Source organism: Rhea pennata, chromosome 28 (genome assembly GCF_028389875.1).
Source record: "Rhea pennata isolate bPtePen1 chromosome 28, bPtePen1.pri, whole genome shotgun sequence".
NCBI classification, from domain to species: domain Eukaryota; kingdom Metazoa; phylum Chordata; class Aves; order Rheiformes; family Rheidae; genus Rhea; species Rhea pennata.
In genome coordinates, this window is record NC_084690.1 from 1,338,319 (window position 1) to 1,351,465 (window position 13,147).

At 43.6% G+C, this 13,147-nt stretch overlaps 1 protein-coding gene across 10 annotated transcripts in view; it reads right to left on the bottom strand.

Annotated features, from left to right (window-relative positions):
* AAK1 (AP2 associated kinase 1) overlaps positions 1-13,147 on the bottom strand; it is an 86,468-nt gene that overhangs the window by 30,947 nt on the left and 42,374 nt on the right. For 6 of the 10 annotated variants that reach the window (XM_062597052.1, XM_062597050.1, XM_062597048.1 and 3 more), the window contains exons 14-16: positions 11,336-11,565; positions 10,523-10,680; positions 9,991-10,104 (exon numbers count right to left, since the gene is read on the bottom strand). In XM_062597052.1, the coding sequence (XP_062453036.1) occupies positions 9,991-10,104; positions 10,523-10,680; positions 11,336-11,565 (502 nt within the window). Of the gene's footprint in view, positions 1-8,512; positions 8,609-9,990; positions 10,105-10,522; positions 10,681-11,335; positions 11,566-13,147 lie in introns of all 10 variants that reach the window. The other 4 variants (XM_062597046.1, XM_062597049.1, XM_062597045.1 and 1 more) reach the window with 1 other exon arrangement.

Sequence of the window (13,147 nt, forward strand, 5' to 3'; positions counted from 1 at the left end):
TGTTTCATTGGTTCCGTCAATACCATTACAGGCAGCAACACAGTGCATGTTTTAAAAGGAACTTGATCCCCTTTGAGCAAGGCTGAGAATCTCTACAGAAACAAAGCTGTCAGGATGAATGGGAAAGCAGACACCAGACACCTCAGCATGTTTTGAGGGCCTAGCAATTAGTTTACCTGATTTCTATTTTGCATTGCATCTTGTATTAACCAGCAGAAATATGAGCTAAAACAGAGGAAGAGCAGAGTTGCTTTAAGTGTTAGGAAACTCATGTTTAACTAAGAGCAAAGGAGCTCAAGAAATTCGTGAAGACCCAGAGGAATCTATAGTTCTGCATTAGATAACAGGAATACCTTTTCTGTAGGAGTTGGTTTCATTTTCTTTAGCATGACACGCTTATTGCGGACATACACATCCACACTAATGGAAATTTTCTGAGTCCTCAGACATTAAGTCCAAGAATACTACATGCTTTTGCAGGGGCAAGTAAATCCAGCTCTTAGGTCTCTGTTCTACCACTGCTCCAACAATCAAAGCGATAAACCAAGAAGGAAGCTTTTTGTGCACTATGCTGTTTCCCTACACACAGATTTGGGGCAGGTGCAGTTCAGCTATATGCAGATCTTAAAAGAAAACCAGAAGAATTCCCTAGTGGAAGTTTAATTTTTATTTCCAAGAGAAAAGCAGCTTCACCTGCAAGCGAAGTCACTGTTGAGATGCTGAGAAACCAGCAGTGCAAAAGAGGAAAAAGAGGGCAATTACTAGTCTCATTTCTGTTATCTGTACAAACACAATCTTTGCAAGTCATGCATATATGATGTAATCAACTGCAGAATGGACTCCACCAACAAAGCAAACAGCAACGTAGCATACATCTACCATTCATGGAGGAGATCATTGCTACAGCCTCAGGTATGGACTTCTTTGGAACATTATGTCCCACCTGCCATTCTCTTAGCAAAGATCTTGTACTGCAGGAGAATCAAAGGGGACTTTTGCTACTACAGCACCTGTATCCTGCAACTCTCACAGTATGTGGGCACACAGCCACAATCCATACTTTGTAAAGAGTAACAGTGGGAAAGAAGATTGGATCTGCAGCGAACAACAACGTTAACAGGATCTCAGGGCCCATAGCAGCAAGTTTTGTGCGCATAGGCTCAAGCCTTCGAGCTCTGTAACAGGACAAAACAGTTTGTACCAAGCACTATACTGTTTAACCTTACAGCTTCATAGTATCAGAGGTTCTCCTGCCTCAAATCCAACAGACAGATTCAGATTATTCAGATATGGATATACAAGTCCAAGGACAAACAAGGTTGAGGAGTAAGCCAACACACAGATATTTTCTATCTTACAGCTTCCGGAAGGCCCTCAAAAATGGCCTTTATCAAACTCCACCTGGGCAGCATGTTCTGAACGGATAACCATGCTCCCACATGATGTTGCCTGCTAGAGATATCCTCTCCCCCAGAGAGCCTACTCCAAGTCTGTCAGATGGTCACAAGCAAAGCAGGCTTCATTCAGGTTCAGGATTGATCCAACCTTTCGTATTTTGTCACATTTTTCACTTTGCCCATTTTCGTTCCTGACAGGAGGGCAGCAAGTTTGTCTAGTGCTTCTGCTGGGGGCTTTGCATCAATCAGTAAGGATGTTGGCAGAGTAAGCAAGGTTCATTAGCAAACCTTAAGGTGGTCTCAAAGCTCAAAAGCATGCAGGAAGAAATCGAAAGCACTTTATCAACCTTTCCCAGAGCTCAAGTCCAGCTGCACACAGCTGCTTTTTAGGTGAACGTTCTACTTTCTTCCTAAGTTTCCAGATCCACACAGTAAGGTGTTTTTTGTGTGTGGTTTTTTTTTTTTTTTTTTTTTTTTTTTTTTTTTTAATCACAGTCAAAATAAGCAACACACAACCCAGAGAAAGCAAAGCAAGAGTATCACCTACATCTAACAGCTCTCAAAGGCCACCGCAACTGGCAAGTACTGGTAGCTTGACAGCTTGAAAAACCAAATCCCTTCTTCACAGAATGAAAGGGAGAGATTTTTCCTCTGGTTTGCACCAATATACAAAGGGTGCAATGTCACCTAGCAACAGCAGAATTACTCTGGATTTACATCTGGTAAGGCTGTTTTGGCCTCCTCCTTCAGAGCCTGTTTCTTCAACACATGCACATATCAGATACTTGAGATGTACAACTAGTCAATTTGCACAGACTTTGCATCTGCAATACTACCACCGCCAAAGACTGTAAGTTGGCATGCTGTGCTTGTACTTGGTGATACAATCCTCAAATGACAAAGTATATGCAGAAAGCATCTCAAAAACAGTTGCAGTTATAAAAATCAAGACATAGGGGAGGTAAATATGTCTTTAGTTACAGCAGGCTATTAGAAAGAAACAAATGAAGATTTCCTAGAGATTTGCAAGTTAAGAAGGGAGCGAGGGGGGGAAAAATCTAATCACACTTTGGTAACACTGAACAATCAAAATGCAACATCTCAAAACCAAGGATCTCCACCAGCCAGGCACTGCACACGGTAGGAATGTTACTCACTCATGTGCTGCGAAGAAATAGCAAAAAGAAAGATAACTCAACAGAGCACACAGCAGAGTTTTCTTCGGATGTCAACTGAGAAAGAAAGACAAGGTTGTAAAAATCCTGACAAGTCAATTGTGCTATGGGTGGGAGGGCAAATTGCCAAGGTATAGATTAGTCACTCAGGAAGACTTCTTCCTACTGATTAATCAAGTATTAAGGACTAAGGGAAGCCTTCCACATTATTCAGCCTCAGAAGACTAGGACTAGTCAAGGGACACTACTGGACTTCAATTTTCCCAGTGGGGTTTCTGTCAAAGGGATTTTCTTCTTTAAAACATAGCATGAGAGAAAGAAGGAAATATAGCAAGTGACATTATTTAAAAAATTTTTTTTTTTAAACACCATACAGAAGAGTAGGACAATGTTTAACAGTAGGTCCTTAAGAGAGCAAAAGCAAACAATTTTAGCTTAACATTAACAATCTCAGAAATATTTGTCAAGTAACACAGCTTCCGATCAAAGTCAACCCCAGGCAGAGACAATTCTAGATACTATTTATACTTAATTAACTGGGGTTCAAATGATCCATGTGCTTTGCTGCTCCAAATCATCAAAACTTCTAATTGTACTCAGTTCTGCAGTTAACAGTACTGCAATTAATTCATCAAGTTACTAAATGAGTAATTCCTCCTCTGCATTTTCCCAACTCAAAACGTAAACAATTTGTTAATACATATCCACATGTGCATACCTGTAATTGCTTTAAGTTCAGTCTACATGTCATCCTGGTACCGACATGAGTTTTTTGATTAGAATTAAGATTTTCCTATTAAAATAAACATCCTGACACGGGAGGGTACAGCTACATTTTCAGAATACACAGGCCAGGGTGCAGGGAGTCACACTGCTTAAAAGCATTTTGATCAAATACGCAAGTTGTGCCAAACAGTAAAAGGTCCCTATTACATTAGTGATAACGACACGGTTAAAGCTGCCTAACTTGTGAGCTTTGACAAGATGCTGGAAGCTGCCAGCATCTGCAATTTGATCTTAACCTTTCATGATTCTTCTGTGCTTCCATTTCTTTAAGTGTTACAATGGCACAAAATTCACCTCCAGTTCAGAGCACCGCACTCTTGCCACGGCAGAGAAAGTTTGGAAACCCAGTTCCCAAAGGCTGTGCAATAGAAGGTAAAGAGGAAAGCAAAATCCCGTTTTGCTTAAAACCTCTCATTTTATTTAAAGCTGATTATGTGTTTAGCAAGAACTGATGTTAGGCCCATACATTTTTGATAGCTGGCACTATAAACATGCCAAGGCTGCACAGAGATACCTTTTATTTTGAAACTGCACTACAAGTTATATACTTCCTTGTTCCTGATAAGTATCCTTCAGATTCACTAACATGTAAAAACACAGAAATCTATGAGCATCTGAAGGAAACAAAAAGGCAAAAGTCATCCTTAAAGTGCTACTTAATAGCCTTAGAGAACTCTAGCATGACAGTGATTCTTTAATGAGCAATGCCGTTTGCCTTTTCATCAAAATTGAGAATCCAGTATGTGCCCAGATGGCATACGTATGCTTTCTTGGCCAAGTTTCCTTCACCAGCTACGGCTGCATTTTTATTTAGCTCAGCAGGACAGGGAATGTCTCTTATCACACTTTCCATTACGGCAAAGACAACGAGCAGTTCCTGTCACACACAGGAGCGGCTGGGTGTTGCTATTCTTCAAACAACTAACTAGCTACACCAAAGACACATTTCATCTCTCAGCTGTAGTTAAGATGTTGAATTACTGCAGGGAATAAATGAGTGAGTCAATATGTAAAAAATGACCTTTTTTTTAAAAAAAGGTAAAGCAGGAATATATGATCAGCTTATTGTGCAGAGACAGTATTTCCTAGGTGTTACCACAGAGAAGCCACCAGAACCAGGCTGCATGAACACGGACTCTGCTTGCACACAAGTCAGTGCGGTGCAGTCCACAGCACGGGGTAGTTGGCAATTTGGGGGGAGCAGAGCTCTCTCGCAGCTCACACCCCTCAGCACTGCTGCTCAAGACCTTTTTTGCCTACTCTGCCAAGGGTGCACACCCATCACCTCAGTTCTACCCACCTCTGCAGAGAGGAGATGGAATAAGCCAGGGCTGCTAACAGTGCAGGGTACCTAGGGAGCAAAAGCCATCTGGAACTGATGAGAAAGGGGAAAACCCACAAACACTCAAAGAATTGGAAAGAAATATTTTTGGCAATATTTCAGAGGGCATTTCACTGGGCCCACCCATCCAATATTCAAAAACTTGTTCATCTGACCAGGTGCTTCCAGCGTGAAAAGCACCAGGAAAGGTTTTAAATGCATCCTAACATTGGATGACCGACAAGCATGGGTTAATACAGCACTTCATTTTCAAATTGGGAAGTTAATAACAGACACTGGCTAAGAGCAGAACTATTCACATGCTTTGGGTCAAAATGGTGATTAAATACTTCGGGAAAGTAGCTTGTTGGGGCTAGGGCCAAAGTCCATTCATAGCAATGGAAATTAAGTCAAAAGAAACAAGCGTTGCACATACAGGGCATAAAGAGCCTCAACTTTTGCCTGTTCAGAGGGAAGCCTTAAAGACAGAAAGGGAAATCTGCCTTGAGGCTTCTTAACTCAGCTGAACTGAAAGCCCTCCAGAACATGCTATGCAAAATTTAGCTTCCTGTAACAGCGTGAGCTAAATTGGTACTGATAGATACTAAGTAGCCACACGTAGCAGAATAATTATCATTCTGATCAAATACTCCATTAGGATTAATCAGCAGTGAAGCCTGCAACAAGTTTAAAAACTTGGCTCATTTTCCTAGGCAGGCACAAAGAAAAACATTTTCAGCACGAATATTTAATTTTCCTTTAACAGATGTTTTGCCATATTTTTACACCTCTCTTGCCAGCTCCTTTTACCAGTTACATTTCCATTAGCAGTTGCAGCCATTGTGTATGGCTAGAACATACTAAGAACAAAGAATGTACCAAAAATGATTCTATTTTCACTTCCTTATTTTTCAGAGTTAATATCATTGCCTTCCATTAGAAGACACATCACCTGTTCTCTAGGACCACTCATAAGGAAAGAAGTTATCTATAACAAATTAAGCAAGTGAAGACATGACTTCCTCTGGGAGATTACGCATCTCCAACACCACAATCCACAGAAATAGTGCAGTCTGCTAGAAACTAGAGTCCAAGGTTTGTCTTTGCTGTATACTGAACCGATTACACAAAGCTGAGAATGTGATCTTGCTAAACCTAGATGTGAACGATCATACTGAAAGCAGAATCTGTTGGCCATGCCTCCCTGGAAGCATGCTCCTCCATCTGCACATATTTAGGCTGTCTGGGGATGCATCCCATGGCTATCTAATGTGTCAAGCATCATCTGCTTGTTTCTCAGTGATCTGTCATAGAAAAGCTTGTCTGTCCTTCTAAGCATACAGAGGAAGAATGGGAAGGCACAAGGTCTCCAGTCAGTACTCAAGTGAGGGCACCTGCACCCTCAGGTACCGAAGACAGCAAGTTCAGGGCTTAAGGAAAAAAAGCAACTGAGCTTCTACCAGACCCTCAGCTGTTGCAGGTTGAGGGCCCAGACAAAACCAGCTCTGTATGGCAAATGGGGAGAAGGAAAAAAAAAAAAAAAACAAAAAAAAAAAAAAACCCACCAAATAAAAGCTTCACTTATGCCCATAGCAAAAGCCTCACTACACAGAACTATTCTTGTAACCAAGGAGTACAGACTCGTGCTTTTACTCCTGAAAGGACTATCCATGCTCAAAGACTAAAAAGAATCCTGCTACCAGGATTTCTTCAGAAATTAAAGAACAGAGCAAACAGAAAACTATTATTTAAGCAAGCATTTAAATATACAGTCAGCTGTTTCTGCAGACAACTGAGGTTGTTTGAAAATGTGCAATTGGAGACGCTATATACTAATAGGCCAAAGTCAATCGCAGCTCCGCTGACCCAAGGGGCACAGTTAAAAGAATGCCTTCCGTGCCCAAGCCAGCACATCCCTTACGTCCAAGTCCTCTGCCGGCTGTGGGGGTGTTTCAGTACCGGGCACACGCACAGGTAATGCAGACACAGAAGAGCAAAGAGCACTCTGCTCTGCATGACAGACACACTCAGAAAATCTGATTCCAAATCCGGGATTATCATCTCTGCTGTTGACTTTATAAGCACAGACAACCCCTCTCACTTTTCAAAACCAAGGGTAAGCCTGTAGCTCTAGCCCTCGGAAACATTCACGAGCCTCCGGCCTGATTAGATTCTATACAATAAATAAAATCAGAGAGCTGTCACTACAGTAACCTGCAGGGAACCAACAAGAACAGATGCTGTGGATGCCCTTGTCCCCAACTTTGCCCACATGGCAGCAGATCCACTGAACTCAATAGGATCAGTCACACGGAGGCAATAAGATTAGCCAGAAAGGTTTAGCACCTGCCTGTGAAGATATGCCACCAGTCAGGGCCAAATCTGTGGCACAAGCAACCTAGCACCGCAACAAGTGCCAACAACTGCTACTCTGATTATTTGCACCCAAGGGCAGGCTTGAAAGGCAATTCCTCTGCAGTGATTTCTGTGCTAAGAAGAATTTCAGAGCTCCTGCAGCTCAGGCTGACTGCTGCTTCATATGGTTGTGCTATATCAAAATTCAGCAGCTAGTAAGAAAAACAGCTGCTCAGTGTGTAACCGTTTGTGTTGAGCACACTGGCAAAGAACTGAATAGTAGTCTGGGCTGGCAGAATTCAAGCTAGAAAAGCAAACGCTTCCAATAGCACTTGGTGAAAAAATGCAATGCAGTATGATCTACCTTCGTTAGGTCCTTATCAAATTATGGCTGTGCAGGTCAGCTCCTTTCAAGTGCTCAGGTAAGGGAGAAAGACTGTCAGTAACTTCTGCTTCATAATAAAGTTTATGCAGCTAGAATTTCCCAAACTGCAGCATTTATGAGTGAAATCACTTTTCAGCTGTAACGCATTTCTCATGCTCTTTGAACCTCAACCAGAATGGAGGAAGTACCACCCAACTTTGGAAGTACAACCCAACCAAAGGGAAAAAAAAAAAAAAAAAAAAAAAAAAACACAAGATTTGTCTTTTTCCTGAATCACTTAGCTTTCCATAGATAGGTGTCTTTATGAGCACATAGGTTTGCAGCTTGGGTCCTCTACAGTCAAACCACCAGGAACTCCACAGCTTGAACTGAGGACAGGGGTGAGACACTTTCTCTCTGGGGCTAACTGACATAAAGGGACCTGTCTCTCACAGATTCACCACAGGGCTTAGAGCAACTCTAAGATAAAACATGCCCATGTTCCAAATCCCACTGATTTGCAAATAAGCTCCTAAGCACTTATATAATCTTGCGCTAGAAAGTGCTGGCTGCTGCAGTCAGAAATGCACACATGGAAGAGACATTTAAATAGTACTGCAAAGTAAATGAAAATAGCTACCAACTAACTGCACTAAGAAAATTTGCCAAAACAGAAAAGGTTACATGTTAACATTTGCTTCACATGAAGCACAGGATTTGAAATAGAGCTAGGAAGCCAAAGAAATAGTGTCTCTTATGGGACAGAAAGATTAACAGCAATAATAGCAACTACAATTTCAAACTGAAAGCCAACTTCAAAGTAGCTTAGGTGAGCATAGATAATTACCCAATTATTATTTCTAGCTTTGAATATTGAACCTTTAAAGACACCAGTATTATTAGCTTTCAAAATAACCTGATAACTCAAGGGGCTGTGGTGGAAACTAAGAGCTCTTTTGTGCTCGGTGCTGTTTACACTATGCAGAGCCTGCCAGTGCCTAGCACTATTGACAAGGGCCAGGATTTCAGGTGAGCCTAGAAATGAAACTGGAAGATTAAGAAAACAAAGCAAATTATAAACAATCCCCACCCCATAAACCTCAGATCCAGTTACCTGGCGTGTCGGATAATGGGAGAGGAATGAAAGGATCAGGCACAGTCAGAAGAGGAGGGCTAGTGTCCAAACTCAGAATGTCTTTCGTTTTTTCAGCTGGATAATCAGGAAGAGATAGGGCAAAGTGAAACAAAAAAGGGAGAAAAGCAGAAAACATCAAGCAGAAAAACTCAGCACTGAGACACAGCTCAATATCAAAAAGTCCAGGCTGTGACCTAAGAAGCACAACACATACACACACAGAACAAGCTTAGGGTTGCTATCTTTTTCCCCAGCAATGTATTACCATGTAGCTCTCCAACGCAACTTAACCCATAGATCTCAAAATATTCCTTGAAAGGGAAGTACTATTCCTGCACTTTACAGCAGAAAAAGAGGTAAAAATGCCTTGACAAAGGACAGACAGCAGGTCAGCCCCCACACTCTGGAGGGGGCTGTCTGAAATGGAAACATACAGCATCTTGCACCAGACAGGCTATGAGCTACACCTGTAGCTCATATGTAAGCGAAAAAAAGGCTAGAAGTGCCTATCCCAGTGCAACAACAGAGAATTTCTGAGGTAGCTTCCTAAGCAGCCCAGACCTCAGGGCAAAAGAGTCAAGGAGCAAATTTTAAAGATAATAACTACAAGAGAATTTAAAGTGCTACAGTGTCCAGACAGCCCAGAATGTATGGACACTTCTCAGGCTTCACAGGAGCTATCTTACAGCTGAATCTGGAGCTGTTGCTGCTCAGTATCTCTCCTAACACAGTTAACAGAAGACCACAAACAGTTCACAGGGCACCGAACAGCTGGACAAAGTCACAAAACAACTCCCTAGAGAACTCTCTCATCATCTATTTCAACTCCTTAACTCTTACCTAAGAGTCAACAACACCAAGCTCAGTTATAAGCTCCTCTAAATCTCTTATTATAAACAGAAATAAGTGTAAATGGATTTGTCACTTCTTGCCCCACAAAAGGATTCTCCAGTCTCTTCCCAGGATGCCTCTCTACAAGGGCTGGTATGCTCACTAAAGAAGCACGGCCAAATTTGCAGTTTTCACTGGTAAAAATGGCTGCATAAGATGGGGAAAGGATTACTTACACTTAGGGCTGCTGCCAGCAGTTTTCCAGGTCTTCACTGCATTCACTGAGAACCCTGATGTTGAAGAACTATAAACAAGCAGCAGCACTCAGATTCTGGGGCACAGAAAGGGCCACTTAGGGTAGAACCTTGATACACAGTACCAAAGGAGAGATCAGTCAGGATCTCTCACACAGGCATCTGCAACAAAGCTCCTTAGACCAGCCAAAGACCCCTGGTCTCTAGAAACCAGAACGCATAGCCAGTACAAACCTCGCCTTCACCATTTACAAGTCAATTCAGAATTTGTATCAACTTTATCTTCCTTCCAAAAAGACTATGGCAAAAGTTGCTGTTTGTCTGCTGTGCTTGTTGAGGGCATAGCTCTCTAGAATATACTCACAAACTCACCTGATCCAGCGGTGAAAGAAGAGCCAAATGCATCTGCCTGGGGTGCAGCTGAAGCTGGCTGAAAACCTGGAATCAGGCTCTCTGTGGAACTGCCCATCTTTTCTGGAGCTTTCCCTAAAAGGCCGGATGCAGATTTAGGGGAGAGACGTACAGGTTAAGTAAGCAGCCTTCAGAATGGACTTTTAGGGCACTATTTCAGTACATGACTTGAGTCCCTTCCTGCAAGTCAAAATTTGTAGAAGCTGCAGATGAAGCAGTGTTCAAACTGTAGCTTCTACAACAAACTGATCAGGGCCACCTTAAAAGCAGCAAGTACTACTCCCTTTCAATATACTGCCTGTTTAATTGCAGTTGCTCACCAAGGAGGGCAGGGACACAGAAAAAGGGAGACTGGAAAGATTTAGCTCTTACAGGCACAGCTGACCATGACAGCATGGGAGCACTCAGGTAGCATCTGACTGAAAGCATCATCATTCCACATCACCTTCCTGTTTGATAGCAGGCTGGTATTAAACCCTCTCCATGAACCTACCATCACCCAGCTTTGCGAAGTCCTTGTTCAGCAGCTCCTCAGCTGTGAGCTTGGAGAAGTTGTCATCATCAAATGGATTCCACGCGGATACATCGGGAGGGTTATACACGTTCTGCTGTGAGGTCCTTGGGGAACCCGAGGGTGTAGTGGAAGCAGACCTGGACATGATCACCCCAGCGAAACAATAGTCATTAGTAACCACTCTGAAATTCTCTGGCCAGCACTACAAGCTAGTCTGAGCTACTCTGTCACAATCACTTCCTTGTTAAACACTTAGCCCAAGTTACTGCTCTTTGCACATCCAAAAGGCTGGGACCAGCTTGCCTTATCTGCTCATAATCCTGTCTGAGCATCCGGCTGCTGTCAGGAATTCAAGAAGTTGGTACTTTTTAATTAACATCCCTTTTGAAACAATTTTCTGCGTTGTCGATGTGGAGCCTTCCTTTCTGTAGATACTATAAGTATGATGCGGCAAGTACTGGGGAAGAACTGGTGCTGTGCAGCAAGCATGAAGCAGGCACCACAGCTACTGGTGAACAGCTGCAATAAGACTAGCATTCATAATCCACGTGAAAGCCCAGTTAGCTTAGTATTTTGGGAGAGCAGAAGCACTCAGAAAGGTTTCTGCCCCTGGGCAGCTTCCAGCAACTTCCTGCCAAGCCCTGATCTGTGGTCTTTGGGAAGACAAAGGCTCATTTAGACCACAGAGTTTGCTGCCGACCTTCGCCTCAGAGTTTGGCCTAGGAAGCATCCAATAAGCCTCATCTATCCACTCCCTTCACACCATTTGACACCAAGCGATCGGCCACCTACTTTGACTTGTTGAGACTGGCTTCAGCAGCAGCTGCCTGCAGAAGCTGGGTAGACTTGCTGGCTGGAACCCCAAAAACAGCACTGTGCGTCACATCGCTCAGAATCCTCCTGTGTCCTGCACGCTGCGTCTTGGGCGACGACGGAGGGGTGAGAGAGCCCAGCTTCTGCCCTTGCACGGCCGTGGGGGGTGTAGTTTGAGGTTTCTGCTGTTGCCTTATTTGGGCCTGCATCTAGGAAAGAAAGCAAAATGGTAGGTCCTTGTTGGTGAGCAGCAGCCCCTGTCATCAGAATGGCTATGTTTCGGGGAACTGACCTCAGAGTCATGAATCAAGGACAGTCTGGAGGGAAAAAAAAATACCAGTGTCACTGACCTAATGTATTTCAGCGTTATTATAATTGCACGAACAGAAGCTTTCTCCCCCTTCCGTGGGGCAGTTCTATTAATGCATGTTTGTCAAGGTCAACTAGTCTCAGCAACTTACTCAAAGATAAAGGTCGAGAGCCACGGCAGTGCAAAAAAAAGAAAACAGACTAGGGCACGCAGGAATCTTGCCGTACAGACACACAGATCGGGGCAAGACGAAGAGCAGCACCTCTTCCAGTGGCTGTCATGTAATTGAGGACAAAGAATCACACAACAATTGAGGCTGGAAGGAAACTCTGGAGATCATCTAGTCCAACCCCTCTGCTCAAGCAGCGTCACCTAGAGCATGTTAGACAGGGTTGCATCCAGGCGGGCCTTGAAGATCTCCAGAGAAGGAGACTCCACAACCTCTCTGGGCAACCTGTTCCAGTGCTCCGTCACCCTCACAGCAAAGAAGTCCTTCCTCATATTCAGGCAGACCTTCCTGTGGTTCAGTTTGTGTCCTTTGCCTCTTGGCCTGTCACACGGGACAACTGAAGAGAGTTTAGCCCCATCCCCTTGATACCCTCCTTTCAGGTACTTATAGACATTGATAAGATCCCCCCTCAATCCTTTCTTCAAGGCTGAACAGGCCCCGCTCCTGCACCGCTCTTGAGCATGGAGGAAGTGGCGCTTGACTATTAACCAGCTCTCTTGGACTTCCCCCCTTCCTTCTGGGGCCCTAACCCATGGAATTCCACCAAGTAGTTCTCTGAGGAGGCCCAGGCTTGCTCTCATGAAGTCCAGGGTTGTGATCCTAGTTATTTGCCCCACTTCTTCCTCACAGAATCTTGAACTCCCCTATCTCTTGGTCACTGCAGCCAAGGCTGCCCCCAGCCTTCACATCTCCAACCAGTCCTTCTTTGTTAGTAAAAGGTCCAGCAGCACACCTCTCCTCGTTGGCTCCTCCACCACCTGCATCAAGAAGTTATCATCAGTGTTCCGCAGGAGCCTCCTGGACTGTTATCTGCTGGAAAGGCGACACAGCTAGATACAAGGGTGGTGAAGTCCCCCATGAGGTCAAATCTCAAAAGGAGTACAGGGCTTCTGCAAAACTCTAGTGCAGGAATTTGGGTTTTGCTTTCTCCAGACATGAGCAAACAACCCTTGAGAATTCAAATGGCAGTTGTTTTACATTGTGCATGAACCCACAGCACAGTTATACTATCAGTAGATGTTGAAGCAGAACCCAGCTCCCCCCCCCCCCCCAAAAAAAAAAAGGGAAAAAAAAAGTCAAGGGTAGAACTTAACCCTATACTAGGCAAAACTAAGAGGTCTCAACTCCAAGCAGCATGACCCAAGGCAATCAAACTTGACTAACAAGAAGCTCAGCTGAAAGACTACTGCTTCTATGGTATGTGACTAGCGCAGCAATAGACAGGCTTAGGACCAGGCAGACAGACCAGCTA